The following is a 22653-nucleotide window of genomic DNA, read 5'->3' as shown; positions in this document are numbered from 1 at the left end:
TAGGACTCAATGAATCAGAGATAACTAGACAGGAAGGAACTACCCCAAGAGAAACTGACTCCTTGAATCAACAGTAACAATACAAAAGACACACCACCAGTTTGCCTCATCCTCCCTTGTTTGAACATGCTATTGTATAATGGAGCGGGAATCACCAAATGTGGGGATCTACCCCCACTAGCGAGAATGAATGAGATTGGTTCACACCAGTCAAGAGATTTGGCTTTGGGATTAGGAGATTCAAATATTGAAAGTGCTTTTTAAAACAATCAGATCAAATTAGGCAGATAAATGAGTGTCAGGGGAGCTGTGTGTTCAGCCAGGATGAGGAGGGGAAGAGACACACTTTCCCCCATCCATCTCCCGTTTTACTCTGAGGCTTTGTGTCTAGGGATTTCCCGATTTCTCTGCTTCTGTTTTTGGCTCTTTTCTAAAAGTCTTGCTAATGCACATATTTACCATCCATTGATTGGTCTACAAAGCTCTCTCTCTCTCTCCCCCTTCCTTCTGCCAACTCCTTCTCTCTTGACTTCATCATTTTCCCTTTCCCCACTGACAAGTCTCTGTTCATTTGTGGAACAGAAGAAGGCAAGTAGGTGGTCCTGGGCTGCAGTTGTGCTGCTAGGCAAAGAATTTGGCTCTTCTAGGGTCAAACCCAATCGCTTGAGCAGCCTCCCCAGGCTCCAGACACGGGACTCTTTCAGCGCCCACCTTTGCGGTCACTGTAGCATGGCTTGAGTGATAAAAGTAGGGACCACAGAGAATTCCCAAATCACAAGCTAGAGATCTGCTTTCTGAAATGTCCCAAGGCAGCTACTGTTTCTCTTCCTTCACTGATCACCTATTCTGAGGTCAGGCCCCAGGGAAAAAGGAAAGACAATGCTAGATTGTCCGGGCATAAAATCCTGGGTTTAGTCCTCAATATCTTCAGGTAGCTAGAAAGGCGCATACCAGTCAGTGCTGACAATACTGGCCTGATGGACCAAGGGTCTGACTCCATTTTCCACACTTGCGATAACTGGTAAGGAGTGATAAGTAAGGTGACCAGTGGAGAAATGGGAAGAGGTGCATAGTGAGTGGATTTTTTTTCCAGTGCTTGCCATCTGGTGCCTTCCAGATGTGTTGCATCAGCTGGGGCATGCTGGGAATTGTAGTAGCACATGTGAGTGCATCAGATTGGAAAAGGCTGCCCTAGGCCCCTAGGAATGTGGCACTCATATGCTTGATTTAATTGTGTATTTATTTCATTTCTGTACTCCCAATAGCGAAAGCTGTCTGGGCAGTTTACAGCCATTCACAAATTACAAGACACAGACACAAAACAGAGCATAAAGGATTGATACAATAAAAAAAGGGCAACATAAAACACAGAGATCATAAAATACATCATAACATTTCGATATACAAAATTTAAAAAGCTAAAGGAGTTTCGGGTTGGATTTTTTTTTCTTAAAAGTAGATCTGTTAAAGCAACTAAGAGGCTCCTTCAAGTGTTTTGAAATGCCTGCAAGCAGAGGACAGCCTTGACTTGGTGACCGAAAATGACAACATTGCTGCCAAGCAGGTGTCAGTAGAGAGAGGATAGCATAATGGGGGCAGGGGGGCTCTGATGAGAAGGACCTCCTCCTCGTTGCCACCCTTCAGGCATCCCTTGGAGGTACCTCTTGGAGGATGCACTCAAATATGGATGGTGGCATCAGCACAGATCCAGGTCAGGAAAGACTCTGTCAGGTATTGCTGTTTTGAGCCATGGGTTGTTGACCCATCTTACCTCTGGTTGTTGAAGTGTTCTGCATGTTTTAAGCCCATGTGATTGTGGAGGCAAACTCAGCAAAACCCCTTGGCTATGCTGGACTACTTTAAATACTCAGCAGGTCTTTTTTACTCTCCTGTCCTCCGATGATTTCTCACAAAGGTGTACTGATGGATTGTTCTGTCCATGCGAATGATCCAGGGCTATGGTGGTGCAATGGGAGCACTCCCAGTGCCCCTGCCCAACTGTTTGAGTGGAGCTGGTGCACTTACTAGCTTACCTGTGCAGGTGCTCTCCTGCAAAGAGCCAAGATCCAGTCAAGTACTCAACGCCTCAGCTCCATGTGCGGACTTCTGGGTCCAGCGGTCCTTTCCCCCTGGTCACACCTTCCTATCCATGCATATGTCCTGGGAGTGGAGTTTAGGACAGCCTGGGGAAGGAACGGGGTGGAATGCAGCATGGGAATCCCTTGTTTGTGCACCTACGCATGAAAACACTGGTTGTGGCCTTGCAGAGCTGGCACCGTGTAGTGCAGCTGCAGATGCCAGAGGAGTCCACGACAGATTCAAATGAGCTGGAATTTCTATGAATGCTGTCCACAGAATCCACAGTGGCTGACTTTTTCCGAGTCACACAGACTTGCAGACAATTTTGCTCCCTGTAGGGGGGATTTGCGCAAATTCACACTTGCCCTAATGCACATTAGTGCTAATGGATACAAACGAAATTAAATTCCTGTATATCCCTTCATTTCCATTAACATACCGACAATGGTATGAAAGATACTTGACAAGTCACAAGACACAGATTTAACAAAATCCCTACATTCCCAAGTGCAGCTGCACAAATCAGATGCCTGCCAGGTGTCTTGGTTCACAGCTCACAGCATTCCTGACCGTTGGCTCTGCAAGTTAGGCCAGATGGGAATTGTAGTCCAGAATACTGTGAGGGCATTAGATTGGGGAAGGCTGGTGTGGTGGTTTTGGACTGAGGAAGGCTGAGATTGTAATGCCCACTTAGGCTATAAAACACAGTCAGTGACTTTGAGCTTCTCAGTTTCTCTGATGAACCTCCCTCACAGGGTTGTTGTGAGGGTAAAGGGGATTAACCTCATCCGTGCACACCACTCTGAGCCTCTTGAACGAAGGGTGAGATATAACAGTGCAGGAAAATGTAATGACAGCACCAGGTAAGCTGAGGCCCTTCCAGTCTCGGATTTCCTAGCTCTGGTTCCTCATACTCCCTCCTTTAAACACCATGTAGAGGGCCCTTTGTGTGGCATTAATGACTCCTGTGCCAGACGACTCCAGCGCTGGGGGGAACACAAACTTTTGAGGGCTGGGCGGGGGAAACAAGGCACGACACCGTGAAGGCTGTGGAGGGTGGAGGCGAAGCAGCCTGGGAGCCTGCAGAGTTGGAGAGCCCTCTGCTTCGGTTCAGTTGCCAGGGGGAAGTCAGGGGTATCTGTGGGACTGGGCAGTACCGTGCCGCCCTGTGGGTGAGGGGGCGAGAGTTTGTGGCAGCAGAATCCCTCGCAGCGCCAGTGATGAGGCGAGCACTCCAACTGCTGATATGTAGGTCAGGCTGAGCCTCACAGCTGCAGCTGATCCAGTTTCCTCTGTGTGTGTGTGTGTGTGTGTGTGTGTGTGTGTGTGTGTGTGTGTGTGAGAGAGAGAGAGAGAGAGAGAGAGAGAGAGAGCGAGCGAGCGAGCGAGGGGGGGATAAGAGAGCCTCAAAGAACTGGTTAAACACAAAGATTGACGCGTAGGTTTATCGATCCATCTCACCCTATCTCTGCGCGCTTCCTAAAGGAGAGGTCCTGGTGTGCCCAGCCGAAAGACACCGAGGGCTTCCAGATGGAGGGTTCCTTGCTCTGAACATCTAGAGGCAGTATTTAGCCATCCCCTCTGCTCTTCTTTTTCTTCAGGGTAAAATATAAACAAGATCGAGGAGGCAGTGAGGAAACACGGTAGGGCTAAAAATAGACCATGCCTGGGCCTAGGTCTCCTGGTAAAATTCCACCACTGAGGCAGGGCAATTGCGCACTGGAAGCCCTGTCTGGAAACATCAGACACCTTTCCCTCCTTAAGGGGTCTTTTTTTCTGGTAGGAGAAAATGCGTAAGAAGCAATGGGGAAAGACAGGGTGATGTGGATGAAGTTGGGACGCCTGTAAATTTCCATGAACCTGGTGGAGCCTCGTGTGCAAAAGAAGCTTTCCCTGGAGGCAGCCTTGTCTGCCTCTTGCTCCGTCTCCTTGAGGCTAAAGATCAAGCCCTGTCTGGGTCCATGAAGCCCTTCCTCCTAACCCCCTACCAGGAAGGAGCTGGGTGCGGTGAGCAATCAAGTGTTGAGTACCCCTGAAATATTCTCAGAGGCACTCTTGTTTCTCCTTTAGAACCAGCTATGAACAAAAACCCTGTGGTTTAGTCCTGATTCACAAAACCTTGATCTATTTGCCATAAAGACCACCCATCACCTGTATTTTGACGTTGTTATTAATAGTTTATTGAAAGCTTTTTTGATTCTATAAACTAAACACACATATACTTATATATACAGAATTGTTTCTTCTCTTGCTCACCAATTTACATCCCATTTAAAAAAAAAATATGTAACAAAACAATGCTACCAATATGCAAGCAATGCAATGCAAGCAATAACAATCCTCCAAAAACAAAAAATAGCACAAATAGTTCATCCAGTTAATAAATGTTATAATTTAAGATTTTATTTTTAATGCATAAATTTTAAAAAGTGTGTGTATAAAGGGTATGTTTGCATTTATTTATTGTATGGGTGTTTCTCTAGGTTATGGGTTTGCATCTGGCTATATCCAGTAGCTTTCAAGACAATTACCTGTTATCAAATAACTAGCTCAGAAGCCTTAACATAGTAGAAACAAGATAAAAAGCAGATAAAAAAGCAAGTAGCCAGTAAATAAAGCAAATAAAGCAGCATTTAGTTAAACTGGCAAATATTTCCTGTGAGGCACCTTCCAGTGCCATGAAAAGCATGAGAGACTAGGGCAACTGAGGTGGTAAAGATAAGGCGCCAGGAGGAAGGGCTTTGGAAGGGAATTCCACAAGTTGGGAGCCATCACCAAGAAGACCCTTTCTCCCATAGCCCTCTGCCTCATTTCCAGTGGCTGTGCCACTCAGAAAAGGCCTTGCAAAACAGAAAGCATCTTCAAGGTTGAGCAGGTTCTTACAGATGAAGTAATGCCTGGCTGAGGTAATGGGCTGGATGAGGGCCAATAAACTGAAGCTCAATCCAGACAAGACGGAGGTCCTGTTGGTTGGCGGATCGGGCTTCGGTGAGGGTGAATTGAACCTAGTCCTGAATGGGGTTGCACTCCTTCTTAGGGACAAGGTCCGCAGCTTGGGAGTGCTCCTCAACCCAGAGCTTTCACTGGAAGCTCAGGTGACAGCAGTGGCGAGGAGTGCTTTCCTTCAGCTTCAGCTGATCCGTCAGCTGCGCCCCTACCTGGAGTATGACTGCCTGGCGACAGTGACACACGCGTTGGTGACTTCCCGCCTTGACTTCTGTAACACGCTCTACGTGGGGCTACCCTTGAAGACGGTCTGGATACTTCAATTGGTTCAAAATAGAGCTGCCAGGCTGCTGACGGGGACTGGGCGTTATGTTCACATGACTCCAGTCCTCTGTCAGCTTCACTGGCTTCCCATTGAAGTCCGGGCCCAATTCAAGGTGTTGGTGATGACCTATAAAGCCCTAAACAGCTTGGGTCCTGGTTACCTGAAGGAGCGCTTACGTCCATATATGCCCACCCGCCCCCTGAGATCTGTGGGAGAGGCCCTTCTCCAGGAACCCTCCGTGAAGGAAATTAGGAGGGTAAGTACTTGGAGGAGGGCTTTCTCTGCGGTGGCGCCCAATCTATGGAATGCGCTCCCCAGAGAGGTCCACCTGGTGCCATCGTTATTTGTTTTTTGGCGCCAGGCAAAGACCTTTTTATTCAAACGTCATTTTAACTGTTAATACTATTTATTTATTTATTTTATTCTTCGGCCAGGACGACTTATTTTATATTGTTAACTTGTTTTATATTTTTATTGTATAATATTTTAATTGATATATTTGTGAGCTGCCCCGAGGCTTTGGCGAATGGGGCGGCATAGAAATTTTCTAAATAAATAAATGAATAAGTAAGTAATGAATAATAGAGGTGCAATTTGGGTGTGGTAGGATTTTTTTCCCTATCTAAACATGGATAGGATTTTGCCCTAAACTTGTAGGATGGTTGTCTATTGCTACCAGGACCAGAGAGTGCAGGTTCTGGGAATGAGAGCAGGAGGCCGCAATTGCCTCATGCTGAGCTTCAGAGGTTCTGGGGTGTCGGGGGGGCTCTGTGACAGCCCTTGCACCAGGCCAGCATTGCTCTTCTTGCGTTCCCAGGAGAGAAAAGGCAGCTCTCTGGGCACTTCCATTCCAGCCCAGTTCATTGAAGTGCAGAAGACTAGGCAAATGAGCGTGAGGAAGGCGAATCTCCGGGCACAGGATGGGGGTATCTTGTCCAGAGCACACAGGGGCTAAGCCCATCATTCATTCAGGCTATTTTTATCCCATCCTATACCAATTGTCTCTGGACAGCTTACAATGTGATAAATAAACAATAAATACAGCAATCAATAACAAAATAAAATACAACTGAGGATGTTAATAAAACCAGATTAAAATATGTACACTTTAAAATATTGGGTAAATAAAAAGGGTTTTACCTGGCGCCAAAAAGAATATAAAGTCAGCGCTAGGCAAACCTCTCTGGGGAGCGCATTCCACAGTCGGGGAGCCACCACAGAGAAGGCCCTCCTCCAGGTGTTCACTCTCCTAACCTCCTTCAAGGAGGGTTCCTGGAGCAGGGGCTCTGCTGCAGATCTTAGGGGGTGGGAGGGCGTTTCTTCCTTTTGTGGACATTTAGGGCTTTGTTGTTGTTGCTGTTGCTGTGAAAAGGTTCCAATTTTTGTCAGGACTGCAATACACAAGATGGTGAGTTTTAACGCTTCCTTCTCCTGCCGAGGTCCAGATGAAATTTGTCACCTTCACCCCATCCCATGTTAACCAGGAATAATGCAGGTACTGGGATGCGGGGGCAGGAAAGAGTTAAACTCCCACACACTGTTGTCCCAGTGAGAAATGAGGGGTGGAGTGAGGTTGCAGCGGGTATCAGTCTTTCTTTGATACTGATGTGCGGGCTAATGACACATTTAGGACTCTGTCTGGTCCAGTTCCAGCCCTTCAACACGGGCTGAGAATGTTTTCAGGTCAAAGCAGGCTCTGAGGAGGAGAGAGAACGAGCGCTTGGGCCTGCAATTGGGTGGGCTGAGGTGTTTTTCTGTTTTACAACTCAGGATGGCTTTGGGCGAGGAATAGTGCAGTGGGTGGAGTCCGAGGAGTAGGCCCGCTCTGCCTACTTGTAATTTGCAGACTGACTCCGAGCAATACATGGGCAAGTGTCTGCATGTACGTGGAGTGGACACCCGGAATCGCCCTCGTTCTCGTGAGTGGTGGTGCTTTCAGGGCATCAAAGGCCAGCACAGGAAACAAGCAGACCCCTCTGCTGCCCTCCCCCCCAGCTATCCCCGCCCCCCAGCCCTGCCAGATGCTGTGGGCACAGATTGTGGTGTCTAAGCCTGAGGCGAATTGTCAGATCGCCTGTAATCTGTTTGTTTGTGTTTGTGGGATGGGGAGGCTGGGCACATGAGAGCAGGAAACACATCCATCTCTCGGGTTGTGAGAGCTCAGGCAAAACCAGCAATCAGATTCATGTGTCAATGACTGCATTCTGAGCCTTGGTGTGTTGCAGAAAATCTGCAAGGCTGCTCTTGTTACATGTCTGTGTGAGTGAGTGAGTGAAAGTGTGTAGGGAGAAGGGGAATTGACCTCAGGAGACTGTGTCAGAATACAGTTCATGTGTACAGAAAAGTTAAAACAACCAATCTTTAAGGATAACGCACATAATGACAGTCTTCAGTACTCACATACTAGAATTCTGCAGCCGAGAAATGCGCATTCAGTGCCAGATAAAATATTCCACATTTGAGCTTCCAAATCCTCAGTCCTGAGGTCTAATAAAGGCATGCACGCTTGCTTGTTTCATGCAAAGAGGAGGCTGGATCCTTTACATTGTACTCCACTGTGTTCAATAGAGTTTATTCTCAGGTAAATGTACTTAAGACTATAGCCCTTGTTTCATCATTGCTTTCCATTAGAGTGTAGGAGGCAAGAGGATGGGGTCTCTGACCCTGGGAAATTGCAATTAAAAGTTTGACACAAGGGTGGTGGTTCCATTTAATTTAGATTTTACCTTACCATATGGCTCAAAGTGGCTTTCGAAATAAAAAAAAAAAATCAACACAAGAACAACATCCATGTAAAACTGTAATTCAGAGTTGCTTCCCCAAACTCCAAAAGCTTACACTCAAGCATTAAGGCCTCCAGAAGGCTGTGAGCTCGTAAAAATTCACTGCATGTTTTCCTGAAGTGGAAGTCCTTTCATGTATTCTAAAGGATTAGAGGCTGTGGCAAGTCCCTTTATGCACTTTTTCAATTTTCATCACTCGCCTTGTATTTCAAAAGAAAAGCCAAAAGCAGCTAACAATGGAGTAAGTATAAAATACAGCTAGCTTCAACTAAATGGCATAATGCACAACCCTCCACTTGTCTGACTGGTTAAAAATATTAGATTGGAGCAACCGGCAAAGAGAGGGCAGACAAACGGATTGGTTGGGCACTTGCAGAAGCTTCTGCTTGGAAGGGTGAGGAAGGCGAAGGAGAGGCCAAGTCCTTTCTCCGGTACCTGCGCATGCTCCCATGAGTAGCAGTAGCTGCACACCAGTCCGGTGAGCGAGTGGAAATAAATAGGGGATCCATCCCCCCACCTCTTCCAAAAACCCTTGGAAACCCCCAGGCCAGGAGGCAGAGCTTGGGGTGGGGTGGAGCATAGGGGGAGTCCAGGCTCAACAGGTCGATGGGCATCCTCCGTAGGTCAGATGGGGCGCATGGGCCACGGTTGCACTGCACTAGGTGTAAGGAAATGAGAAACTGCCCTGCACTTGGTCCATTGAGCTTAGTGTTTTCAAAACAGACCAGGGTTTTCGGAAAGGGTGTTTCTTGTCCCGCCTGGATATCCCGCTGATCAAACCTGCAACCTTATGCATGCAAGACAGGCAATCTTATGCACGCTGGACCATTAGTGGAGGGGCAGCCATATTAGATATGTGTTAGCCTCGAAATATTTTTCCCTCACTAAAGAGAGCATTGCTCTCAATGGCTTTGCTGAAGCATGTTTCAGAGACTGGGGTTGCTGATTTGCCAAAAGAGGCCTGTGATGAAGTAAACACACCATTGCAGCAGCAGAGTGAAAAGTAATTATAAATGGCACTGGGTCGCATGTGTGATCTGGAGCCTACTGTATGGAAGGCATAACCACTCTGTGTACTGCCTGCACACTTTCAAAGACTTCTTCACATGCATAAGGACTAGAAACTTGGCAGAGCAAAGAAGGGGCTATTCACAATTCATATTTGATGAGGACAGCATGAACATAGCCTGTTTCCCCAGTCGTGACAATCTATGGGTCAGTGATTTTCTACCTCCATTCAACTGACAGTTTTATTCTTAATCTCTGTTCTTCCTCCAGGCATTGCTCTTTCTGGCCAGCATCTCGGGCCTGTGCTTTGCCATCAGCCTGGTTCTCATCTGCGTCTACCTGGTCCGTTTCTGCTGCTGCAGCAACGAAGACGATGAGGAAACCAAGACTCAGAGGGTCTGCTGCGTCACCTGGAGCTGCGTTGCGGCCGTCATTGTCTGCTGGTAAAAAGAGATGCCCGTTCCCCCAAAGGAGGCGGTCTTTGGCCAGCAATGGCATTCTTCACTCGAAGGCAGTGGGCTAAGAGAAATGGATGGCTGTAGGCCCTCTGGCTGCAAACGCAGATGCCTCACACGCTGAGGTGGCTTGCAGGCTCAGGAACTCCCAGCCTGGCTTCTGCCAATGTGCGGCTCCCCACAGGTGGCCACCAGCCACCTGCCCAGCAGGATCAGGTGGCCGGAAGAGCCAGCGAGCTCCTGCCTAGTGGCCCCATCTAGCTAGTCTCCCTGGCCTGGCACTTCACTCAGCCGGGATGTGGGCTGAGCTGCATCTGGCTGCCCAAAAGCTGCGTCTGGACCAGCTGAATCTCCAGCTTGGCTCCTGAGCGCCAGCCCTGACAGGGAGGCCCTACACCCCATGTCCCAAAATCTCCTTAAGCCAGCCAGTGAGAATCAGACGTCTTGTCCCTGTACACGATGAGGGCATCTGGCTATCTCGAAAGGTGGCTGCAACAGCCACTCCCATAACCATCAGAGATGCTAGTTTTCCTTGCTAATTGCTTTGTGTTTTTCACGCAGGCAGGCATTCTACATGGCTATTGAAAAGTCCCCACTCTTCAATTAAATTGCCCCTCCAGCCCATTGCCTGAAGTAACCATTTCACCCTACCTCTTTGTAGGGCCTCTTTTGTTCAGCTCCTCAATCTTACTCTGAGGTGACCAACCTGGCATCAGAACAAGAGTCTTTTAGAAGGGAAAACCTTCCCATTCTACTTGTTTGTGTGGTTTCTGCACTCACATGCAACAGTAAGCCGTGCTTCTCAAGGACTCAGTTTGTTCAAGTCTGCTGGACCCTTTCTGCTAGCTTGTACCACTAAATGAAGCAGGGACTGAAAAGTTACCGAGTCGTCTGCATCCAGTTTCTTGGCCTGATGTACCCTTTACAAGCCAGGATTATCACAAACCAGGTCTGTTGAAGACCAGCTTCAACCAACATGGCGCCCTCTGGATGTGTGGGAGTAAGCTCCCATCTTTGCGTCCCTGCTGGCTGAGGGTGATGGGGTTTAGAAGTCCATCACATCTCAAGAACACCAGATTGGGGAGGGCTGTTCTTGCATATTCTGGTTTGTTTGGGAGTTACTGAGCCAGTGGATGATGTTGGAAACTTTCAGCTCCTGATTAGTTTAGCAGCTCATGCTAATGGGAGCAAGCTGCTAAAGTGCTGCAGGATGTGTGCACCAGCCTGGAGCCCATTCACGGTATGTCAGAATTCTCTGAAACCCTGTCTTAATGCAGTGTGGGAATGTAGCGGTACCTCTGCAAAGGAAGAGCTCAGATACCTGCCTGCCCGCCACCAGCAGGCTTCCCATTCAGACATTATTATACCGGAATATTACTGCTTTCGCTGCTTCTTACAAGCCTCCGATAGTCCAGTCCTCTCTCACACACTCAATGTCCATTCATCCCCCATCAAGTCCACCCCCTTTTTCTGAACTAAAGCCACAATGGGCCCCTTGTTCCACCAGGAGAATAGGAAATTGTGTCCCATTCTCTCTGTCCCGTCACCGCCTCACCAGGCCCCTTTGTCTGTTTGTTATTCCAGGCCCTGCACTCTCTGCAAACCCCTCGCCAGCTCCACTCGTCTCTGCCACCACTAACCCCTGCTCACACACACACACACACACACACACACACACACACACACCAGCTTTGCTGCCATGTGCAGGGTCTGAAACAGAAGTCAATGTTCCAGTGTCTCCAAGGCAAGAAATCCCCTTCCCAAAGCCAGAACAGCATGGCTTCCATAGGTGAGCCCTGCTTATTTTCATGCCATAGATCTGTATCTGCAAGAGTTAGGACATACTTAGGAATACTATTATCTGAGTGGTGGGGCACGCTGGAAACTCTTCCCCCCATGTTCTGATCAAGTGAACTATCTTCTCTCCAGGATGAGTCACTGTTTGCCTAGCACCAATTGGCCAGCACTGTGACATCATGAATCTGCCCCACAGATTATGCCTCACCGGAGTACCAGTAGAGCCCCTTCAAAGCAAACTGTGTTTTAAAACAAAACAAAAAAGGGCCAGATGGATGTCTTGGTGAATAAACATCCATTCACTATTTTAAAAAAAACAAAAAGCTGGACATCCCACTTGAATGAGATGAGAAAGTAAGACTGACATTTCAGCCCAAATTTGGATCAATTATATGTTTGTCTGCAATTAGCACTGAGTGAAGCATTGAGCCAGGGTTCCCACAAAGGAAAATAAAATATGCTGTCATGCCTGCTTTAAAATTATACACACACACACACACACACACACACACACACACACACCCTTATTCTCACACCAAAGACCACTCCTTCAGTGTATTGGTGCACGGCATGGCACACCGCTGCAGGTCTTTTTCTGCCTTTTGTAAGCTGTGCTCATTCATTGTCTGTGCAACAGCTTGTTCTGCACTGGTTTCCCAAACAGGGTGTGCTCGTAGGCTGATCATAACAGCTTCCTTTTGAGAAGCTTAAAGATGTCTTGACGGAGTGTTTAAGCTCCACATGGATCTGGTTGTACTTATTATGGCAACTCAGACACATTCAGCAGCATTCGTTAAATAGACACAAACAGATGGATGGAAAGTGGTACACTGCCATTTTGCGTCCAAGTGTGCACATCATGTGCATGTGCACCAGAAACTGAAATACATCTGCTCCCCACTCAGACAGTTAACTCTTGGTGCCCTTGCAAAGAGGACTGCAAAACTGCAGCAGGCACGTGCGCTCACAGCAACAACATTACTGAAGGCATCCTTAACGTCTTCCCAAAAGTTAGGCTGATATTTTTCTAGGGACGGTTAGCAGATAGGAGGAACTGATGCTGGCAAACAAGGAAAGTTGGGACCAAACCACAGGAGGTGTGCAATACTAGAAACTGAATTCAGAGTCGGCTGGAAACAGGGAGGTTGGTCACAGGTTTCCTGTGCCATGTGTAAATTTGGCCCTTGGTGTGTATGAAATCCAGACTCCCCGTTTTCCCATCCCTCCCTTTCTTTCATGCAACAGACACATTTTTGTCTGAGAACCAAGAAGGGGACCTTTGCAGCTCTTTAGATCTTTATTTATTTATTTATTTATTTATTTATATTTTTCGATTTATATCCTGCCTTTTTCCTACAAAGGGCTCAAGGCAGCTTACATCATTCTCCTCCTCCATCTTATCCCCACAACAACAGCCCTGTGAGGTAGGTTGGGCTGAGAGTCTGTGACTGGCCCAAAGTCACCCAGTTGGCTCCATGGCTGAGCGGGGACTAGAACCCAGATAGTCTGAGTCCCAGTCCCACGCTCTGACACCACACTGGCTCTCCTTGAAGATCTTGTACTCTTTCTTTAACTCACTGATCTCCCAGACAACCCAAAAGTCTTGACTACCCTTGATCTAACCTCCTGGATCTCTTTCTGTTGTTCACAAAGTTCCACTTTTGTCCATCGGACCTAGAAATTCTGAACTGAAAATGCCTTATTGCTTAAAATTCTTCCTCTACCTTAGTTTCTGCTTTATAAATGCTCTCTCCCGCGTGCGCGCACACACACTCTTGCTCGCTCACTCTCTCATGTGTGTGTGCAACATCTAATCCTCACTGAGCAATTTGTAAGAGTGTGGGTGTATGTTCACTGCATGGTTTCCAAATCTAGCTTTTCAGTATTGATAACAACAGTGTTCTGAATCTTTTCATGCCCCCTAGAAAAAGATCCATGTTCTTTATGGGTTTTTCTTCCATATAACCATAGGGAGAGTGAAGAAAAGACTTAGAAACGCTTTAATTAAATAGACGCAGTGTCAGGTTCTTTTAAGTTTAGAAACTATGGGATGACTCAGCCAGACAAGAGAGATCAAGAGACATTCCCTATGATTCCTAGATATCTTGCTCAAAAACAAACTTCAAGGAGGTCAGTAGATATGGAGAGATGAGCCATTCTGCAGATCCAGAACTAATTAGAATGTGCAAGATGACGATGTGAGTGGGCTACAGGCATTTCTCTCTGTTAGATATTCCCTATGATAAATCAATATGAGCCCCATTTCACATCTTCTTTCACCTTTTGCACCATCCAGATTGTGCTCCCCGATGAAGCAAAGGGCAATGGGATCCTCATGAGGATGCCACAGAAATTGCAGGGCCCACAGTTCCCAGGTCAAGTACGGGCACCATCTCCTCCTTCCTTTGCTGGGTGCTGCTTGCCCGCTGGGAAGTGCTGGAGGGAAGGATGCTGCGTACCTGATCAGGTAACTGCTCTGTGTATTGCAACCATAAAGCAGCAACGGCCTGTGTCTTGCTGAGTGGGGTGGAGGGGAGCAGCATCTCTTTAGGATGCTTCCCCCAGCGCCTGTATCATTGCACGTGCTGCAGCAGCTTGGCCGATCTGGCCCCGCAGGCTGGAAAACTTAGCAGACAACCCCCCCCACTGGGAAATGACAAGAGGGCTTTAAAAAGCGGGAGAGACGCCTCCTCCACAACGTATTCCCCATCTACTGACCACCTCCTCTTTCAGCCTACCAGAGCCCAATCCCTGGAGTGAAAGCCGCTCTCCAATAACATTCGCTACTTTCTCAGTAGAAAAATCTAGCTCCTGTCCTCCCCCTTTCCTCAAAGAACACCCCATCCCTGTCCTGATTTGACAAGGGTCGCATCGGGGTCCATTCCCAGCCGCTTTGGGAACAAGCCCAGCAACCACAAAAAAAGAAGGGCTCCCATTCAGGCCAAGACTGTACCCATTCATGGCTGGAACAATGGCTCCTCTGTTTTCTTGGCCCCAATTGGAGAGGTTGCGGGTGTGTGGGGAAGAAGGGCTTCAAGAGACCCTGCCCCACAACACAATCCTTCCAAATCCATCCAACAGCAAAGAGACCCAACAATGGAGGCGGGCTCGGCCCATGGTGCGAGGAACAAAAGCTGTTGCTAAGGGGTTGCTAAGTTCTGGCTTTAGCCCCACGGCTAGGCTCCTGCTTTACATACAGGCCACACCATTTATGCTAATAGGCATTTTGTTACCTTCACCTCACTAGGGACATTAGTTGCCGGTTACCCCCATGAGTGGCAGCCCCGGGTCATGGTTCAAGACCGGGCGAGGTGAGGATATTCATTATTAGATTGCGGGACACAATGCAAGGCAGAGCTCCTACACTCTAACAGTTGTCTATATGGGAGAATTCCAGCAGGTGCAGCTTTTTCCATCATGGCAGGAGAAAAACAAAGGCCAAAATTCTTTCCTTTGTGCAACTATTAAAAGAACAATGCCTTAAGAGTTTGGCTTTTAAGGTAGAGCTTGTTTCAGCCATGAAAATCCTACCCTCATCGGTTCTTCAGAAAGGAAAGCCTTGTCTCACCGAACATCAGGATGGGATGGCTCAACCACACCTCGCTGCTGCCTATCTACTCGCTCAGAAATAACAGTGTTCCCCAGGATAATGAACATTTAAAGGGTGATGTGTGATTACAGAAGGAGCATTTTTTTCTGCTGGGCAGAATGTTCATTATGCCATGAAAACATCCAGTCCCTTGTGAGCGACCCGAGAAAATTAGCCAAGGATGTGTGATTGAGGCCAAACTAGGCATTCAATGGAGGAAAGGTAGAACATTTTTGGGTGGAGGGGTTTATGTATGTATTTTAATCAAAGCATCCGTGAGAGCACAGGAACAGTGAGGAGAGGGTCTGTGAGTAACTGTTTTCCCGCTAGCCATTTTTACACTCAAAATTGCCTCCTCCAGCCCACCAGCTGTTCTTCCAACAGCAGAAAAAAGCAGCTATGTTTTCTGCTGCTGATGGAGAAACAGACCGAGGACGGGTGATCTTAACTGCAAAAACAGAGGGCGGGATAGGATTAAACAGTCTTCTTGCTACTGTTGCTAGTCTTCTGCTGAAACCAGCAGCCTTCTATGGCTGCTTTTCATTTAAGCACAGATCAGAAGACAGTGTTATTTGCACTAAGAATCCCATATGTTGTCTGAACTCCCCTGCCCCCCTGCAACACACTTGAATCCGATTCTCTTCTTGAGCATGTAAACAAACTAGAGGTTGTCGTTTACTCGAGGGTTATCTCAGGATAACTGATTGCACTAGCAGGGTAGCAGAAGGGGCACGGGATCTGAAATACAAGCTACTCATCTCACACTCAAAGGATTCACACAGCGGTGCTGTTTAACTGTAATTTAAATTAAACTTGCTGTTTCCAGGGATGTACTCAGGACTGTCATCTCAGCTTATGGTGCTTAGGCTGTGACATGGGTCCCACAAGTGGTACACTGGGATACAGCAGGGCAGGAGCAAATCCAGTGCACCCACCTGCATTCCCTATTGCTTTGCCAGCTTTTTCTGCACCCATGTGCAGTAGAACAGAGACAAAGTCATCCCTTAGCAACTAGAAGTAGCGTGCAGTTATACATCTAGTGCATATGAGAGTGAGCTGACCTATAGAACCTTTCTCTCTGATGTGCTACATTTTGCTTGCGGGGCTGTTCTAGGTTTGCTGTTTGTTTTTACCTTTGATGTGATGGAACATAACAAAATGGGAACTTGCCCCTACAGTTGGAAGCAATAGTCTACTGCATCAGGATCCAAACACTAACACTTCCTTTGTAGTTGAGGCCTTGACTTTGTCCTTGGCTTAGGTACCTGAGATTCTCAGGGTGGTAAATTATGTGTCCGGTACCAAATTCTACATTTCTATGAAATGCAAGTTGTCCTGACCATGGCTTCCTTAGTAATAAAACATACCTCATGTTGTAAGTCATATTTTCTCTTTTGAACAAACACCAGGCTCAGGCCATTTCTCTTGCAAAACACTCTTTATTGCTTCCAAATGCAAATCATCGAAATGAGTCTCTGAGCATACACAAAGCAATTTAATTTAATTTAAACAAACATTTATATCCCATCCTTCTGATGAATGGCTCCGGACGGCTTACAATAACTTAAAATATTACAATAATACAATAATAAAACAGTAGATATTAAAACAATATAAAACAGCACATCATAAAACTAAGGAAAAGAGAGAAGGAGGAAAATAATAGAAAATGCGACTGGAAAAAAGATCTTAAAACATCTAAAAACCTTAATTATTAAAATGATGGTTGAATAAAAAGGTCTTTACCCGGCGGCAGAAAGAGTATAAAGTTGGCGCCAGGTGGACCTCTCAGGGGCGTGCATTCCATAGTTTATTGAATCCAGTCTAATGTTTGTTTTTCAGAACTCTCCTTATGAGCATGTTTGTGCCCCACCCTTTTGGGAGGGCCCCTCTGAGAGTGAGCACGCCTCCTCTCCACTCGGTGCTCATCTAGCTGAGTCTTTCACCTCTGCTGATACCTTGCCATGGGGCCCAGCTCCAAGGGGAGGAGTTGATCTGCCTCTAGAGTTCCTCATTCCCTGCAGCCCCTCCCACTGACTGTCAACAGTCCAGCATGGTGGAAGGCCTTGAGGCAATCATCCCCCACCTCCTCCTCCTCCTGTGGCGTCCCAGGCCCTTGAGCCAACCCAAGCTGCCCCGTCTCACCGAGACATTCCTCTTTCTCTGAATCGGAATCTGAATAAGCATCTCTGATGCAGCTGGCATCCCATGGGAACGCTTGTTCAGTCCCAACATCCTTCTTGCTCCTGACATCTAGCTTCTTATTATTACAGTGCCACCTAGATGGCCCAAGGCAATTTTGAGCCTAAGGCAGAAAATCCAAATGTTATCTTGATGACAGTAAAAAATGTAGTAGTCACACAATACAGCAAACAACCCCAGGCTGTTTCCACGGTGCATGAACTTTTACCTAAACTTGTCCATTAGACAATCATGTGGTTACCTGAGAAGCCCAGTTTCTGTGCTCCACACTCCCTGCTCTGTCTTCCTAGCCTTGCCAGGCATCCTGGCAGCTCTCACAAGTGAAATCCCCCCTTCCCTATTCTTACCTATGGACTACAGCAGCCTCCTTCTGTTTGGCTCACTGTGGTGCAAAGATGCCCCCCCCCCATTAAAGTGTACCTGCATGTTTGCAGGTACCTCAGTCCTTGGACAAATCTTTACTAAATGAAAATAAACAGTTTTGCCACGAATCCCCACTTCTCCCCATGTGTAGTTTTGTGGCCTCTCTGTTTCCAAAAGTAAACAGAGAGATGGATACATTGCTTGGCAAATAGGAATGATGTGAGCAATGATACATTTATTGCTAGGGAGCTGAGGGCAATAGAGATCAAAGGCTAGAAGCATCCACTTCTACAGCTGCTCTTGCCATGGGTCCTCTATGGTGCTTCCATACTAACAGTGGTAGAATAGTGATCCCAGTTCCAGATGACCAGAGAAGCCATGGTGAAACATGAACACCTTAGAACAGACTGTGGTTTCTCTCCATGATTTCAGGAAACTCATCCTACCATGCAAGAGCTCTGGATCTGGACAACACAGCAACAGTAAGATTTCACCATGGCTTCTCATACTGTGTGAACCTGATGGAGCTGCTGCCTATTATCAGTACTCCCAAATTCAGCCACATTACCTTGTCTAATGGCAACACTGGGCCTGTGATGCAACTAGGGGTATGTGAGGATTCAGTTCACGGTGGGAATCTGTCAGATCCCCTGGGCTTGCAGCGGCCTTGAGTCCAACTTCCTAGTGAGCTCACCCAGTATTCTCGGGGAGCTTGCTAGGAATCAAGCCCTGTGCACTGCACAAGCCGCGTCCCTCTCCCATGTCAGGAGCAGCTGCTGATGCTGAAGAAGGCTAGTTGAGAGGGGCTGCAGGCGACCACTGGAAGTGCCCCTCTCTCAGATGAAGTGTGGCAGCTGTTTGGGAGACTGTACCAGATACAGAAGAAGGTTGCCACTTGTGCAGCTGGGGATCCATGAGCCTCTCTTAGCTCAGCTCGGCTCAGCTCACTTTGGAAGGCTGAGCCAAGCACAAGCAGCAGCCCAGGAATGCTTGGAAAGAGATCCAGCAGGCTTTCTCCCAGCCCTAGGTACAACTACAGCAGACAACTAGCCAAGTCCCAACCATCTAATGCAACATGTTAACATAATGTTATATTCCAGTATATATACCAGAAAAAGGAAGGCAAAAATTAGTGGGTCATCTTACATGCCAGGTGAATTTGTTTCATCATATTATATTGTTTTAAAAAGGATAGATAAAGACAATTGTATTTACAAGTTCATTTTTATTAATAATCATTTAAAAAACTTGTTACTAGTACCAGAGGCGTATGTCCTGTGTTGTTGCATTGCTGCCCATGTGGGCATCCTGCCTCCTGCCCACCCCCTCACACCTCCCCCCCTGTGCCCATGCTCAGTGTCGGCACCCGTTGTCCTTCCTGGCCAACCCAAGCCAACCAGCCCCTTGTAGACTGGCATTAGCCTCCAGATTAGAGAGCGGACGTGATTATTAGCTAGAATACAGTAACATGTCCTCATGAGAATCTAGAAGCTTCCCGCTGCCAAATACCCATATATACTGGCCTAAATTGAATATACTGGCCCCTTGAAACAGAAAATAGCAAAACAAAAATTGGGGGTCATCTTATACACCCAACATATGACAAACAACAGAAAAACAACCCAACATATCAACTTTGTCTTATGCACGAGTCTCCATATAAACCGGTCTATACAGTATTGTGTACTACTAAAAATGTATCATTCTTTAATGATTTTCAGCCAAAAAGTTATTTTCCTTCCTACTCTTTTGCTATTTATTTTACCTTGTATAATCACAGGCACCAGTCTATATTTTTCATTTATCATTATATGGCCAAAATATTCTAAATTTCCTGCATTTCATGGGTTTTATACTCTCTTGCTTTTTGTACATTCTCTTGAATGCTTCCTCACTGGTCACCTTTCTGGTCCATGAAATTTGTAACATCCTGTGATAAATCCACAGTTCAAATGCTGCTTTTTAAATGGTAGTCTGCGCTAAACACTGCCAATTCCATATTAGGGAAATAACTAAGTCTTGCTTCATGTATTACCTCTTTTTACTATACCATTATATGAATTTGTCCTCTCTAGAAAGGGTACCCAAGAAATTGTCCTTCCTTGTTGATGCTGCTGTTTAAATATATATATATATATATATATATATGCTGCCTTTCTGTGCATGCACAGTTTGCAGTATCCAAGGTGACTTCCAATCAAAATAACTTCCTTTTTTTTAAAAAAACCCATTAAAATACAATCAGAAAAAGAAACCAGAATCATATAAGAGAAACAATTGTGCACATAGGAGTCTTGAATTAAAATAGTTTCCCCCTAGTATCAAAATCCCATCAAGAAGGAGGCCAGGCAGATCTCCCAGAGCAGGGTGTCTGTGTTCATTTGCCACTATGGCCTTTTCTGCATCCCAACCAATATAGTTTTTGATGGTAATGAGACATGAAGATGATCCTCCCCAAAATAACCCAAGTGGGCAGGCCAGCTCATGTGGGAGGCAGCGATCCTTGTCCTCTAGAGAGAATGACCAGCACATTAAACTCCAGACTGAAAGCCTCTGAAATTGACACAACAGGGTTACATGATCTGAGTAATTGGCTGTGGTCAAGACAATCCACAGCATTTGTACCAGGTAAAGTTTATTACCAGAACATTACTAATTCCCTTTTTGTTAGCACATTGCTTAGCAGATCTTTAGTGCCTAATAAAAAGTTAGTGCTTAGTGCTTGTTAAATAGGAAGGGCAGAGGTAGAAAAATTAAGCTAGTTTCCTGCATATTGAAAAAAAATTGCAATAATCTCCTTTATTTCCATGTTGTTAGAGAAGTGCTAGTGTCTTGTTACTGGAATCATTTCATTCCTTGTTGCTGGGTGATCACTAGATTTTTACTGAATGAAATTACAATATTGGTTGCCAGCTCTCACCAGAACATTACCTTACCTTTGTAAGATAATTGTTACTCTTATAGAGCACTAAGGCCAGAAATCACTTAGTACAGAGATTGTAATTCTTACTAGTCTCTTGTTACTAGAGAATTACCAATTCCTCATAATCCTCTACTGCTAAAGTGTTGCAAATTTCCTACTGATTATGCATTCTCTGTTTTCTGAGCGTATTGGCCTGTTAACAGAACACCAGTTGCTTCCTTTCGATGAAACATCTCTAATAAACCTCATTTCTAGAAAGCCACAGAGTTGTGGAGAATGTTGGTCCTTTGTTATTAGATCCATATTATCACCTTATTAGTACCCTGTTGATTATCAGCACATCCATTAGAATCTGACAGCATCCTCATTACTGACTTATTGTGAGAATGTTACTAATGCCTCCAAATATTTGTAATTTGTCTTTGGCCTTTAGCCTTTCTAGTATGTCCTAGAAAAATATGTATACTGTGCAAATGTATGTTGCTTTTAAAGCAAATTCAACATCATTTGTTGTTACGTGCCATCAAGTCATCCCTGACTTATGGTAACCCTGTGCATGAATGCCCTCCAAAATGTCTTGTCCTTGACAGCCCCAAACTATCCTGGAAATAGTGGTTTAGCTTGTCCAGCTGGAAAGGAGTTTAGGGCTGCTGTACCTTTAACTGTGGTGTAGAAAAGGGACTTTCAGCAGGCATAACTCCATTCTTCTACACTATTAAAGGTGCAGAAGACTAGTCCTTTTTTGCATCTGGCCACCCAAGGGTGGCAAGCTTGCTTTGGGTGGGAGAGAGGACCTATACGTCCTCTGTGGATCAGATTGTGTTTATGTGGGCAGCATCATACCCCAGGTAGGACTCCACCTTCTGATGCTGCTGATGCCATCCATTCTTTGGTTTCTCCAGCCAACTTGTGCCTTGTTCCAGGGCCCAGGACACGAGGTGTGCAAGGCTGTCTCTGGTGGGGGAGCTTGACTTTATTGTGCGTGCGTTTTTCCCAGAAAGCCCCTGAAGCCACCCTGAGATTCAAGTGGGGAAACACCCCTTCACTCCCGGTCATCCGTCAAGACAGCTTTGCCAGTCCTGTGCCTGTTCTCCACTGGGGAAGGCATATGGCAGGTGTAATATTCCGTGCACTGCCCCGGGGTGGGGCGATGGCAAGGTGGAAGCCTACAACCTCTGAAGGGGCAGGGCTTTGGAGAGGGGCCTCTGTTAAGACTCCACTGGCAAGAGGGGTTGGCCCAGTGAGCCAGACTGGCCCCTAGGCTGTAGGTTTCCCATCCCTGCTCCTGCAGTTTGATGGGAATGCTAGAATTCAGCTTTGCCATGCAGCAGGGCAAAGTGACTGGTTGCAGGTGGTGTGGGGTAGGGGAGAGGCAAAACTGGTGTCTGAATGGTTCAGCAATTTTATTTTATTTTTGAGGGTAGGGTTCCTACCAGAGGTAGCCTTGCACACGTTGGCTGAAACTTATCCCTGGTCCCTTCTGTTTGTGGGGCAGCATTTGGGCTCTGCTTTGAGAAGCAGAACAATTTGAGCAAGCACTAACATCTCAGAGTTCTCAGAAGATAGAACAACACCTTGGCTGCATTTGGCTGCATTGTCAGTAATGGTCGAAGATTCTGGATTCTTGTTCACAAGCAGCCTGTTTGTGCAGTCTGCCTAATCAGCCCTTTCAAAACCTAGATCCTTGATTTGTGTCTCCACTAACAAGCCAGAGTCTGGACTCAAGATCTGAAGTTGGCCTCCTGCTCCTGACTGTAAGGAAATGCTTTTCCTTCTTCATTAGGTCCTCGTCAGCTTAATTACTTCTGCTATCAGAAGCAGCCAAGTGCAGTGTGTAGGAACATGAAGCCTATGAATGACAGGCCAGAATTCTCAGTAGTTCTGGTTTACCATTACACCTGAACACAGCCTTAATCTGTAGTTCCATAATACTTGTCCCTGTTGCTTTTGTCTTCAGCACAATTCAGCTGCTGGGGATGCCATTTGGAGCAGAAGGCCAAAATCTTTCCCGATCAGCTATTTTTAGTGCAGCTGGAAAAAAAAGATAGAACCTTTCTACTTTTTCCTCTATGGGGCTAAAATCAACTCTGGGGAGGGTGATTTCTATTAGAAAAACATTGCAAGGGAGAAAAGTTTAAAAGCACCCTCTGCACTAGTCTTCCAGTTCACATAGCAAGGTATAT

General features: G+C 46.4%; 1 protein-coding gene across 1 annotated transcript in view; it reads left to right on the top strand.

The window, feature by feature from the left end:
* TTYH1 (tweety family member 1) overlaps positions 1–22653 on the top strand; it is a 61731-nt gene that overhangs the window by 9630 nt on the left and 29448 nt on the right. The window contains exon 2 of the mRNA XM_044448075.1: positions 9412–9584. Within this exon, the coding sequence (XP_044304010.1) occupies positions 9412–9584 (173 nt within the window). The remainder of the gene's footprint in view (positions 1–9411; positions 9585–22653) is intronic.

This window comes from Varanus komodoensis, unplaced genomic scaffold (assembly GCF_004798865.1).
Source record: "Varanus komodoensis strain SLA01 unplaced genomic scaffold, ASM479886v1 scaffold53, whole genome shotgun sequence".
NCBI lineage: Eukaryota > Metazoa > Chordata > Lepidosauria > Squamata > Varanidae > Varanus > Varanus komodoensis.
Note: the sequence above shows the minus strand (reverse complement) of the source record. Positions and strands in the feature narration are given on the sequence as shown.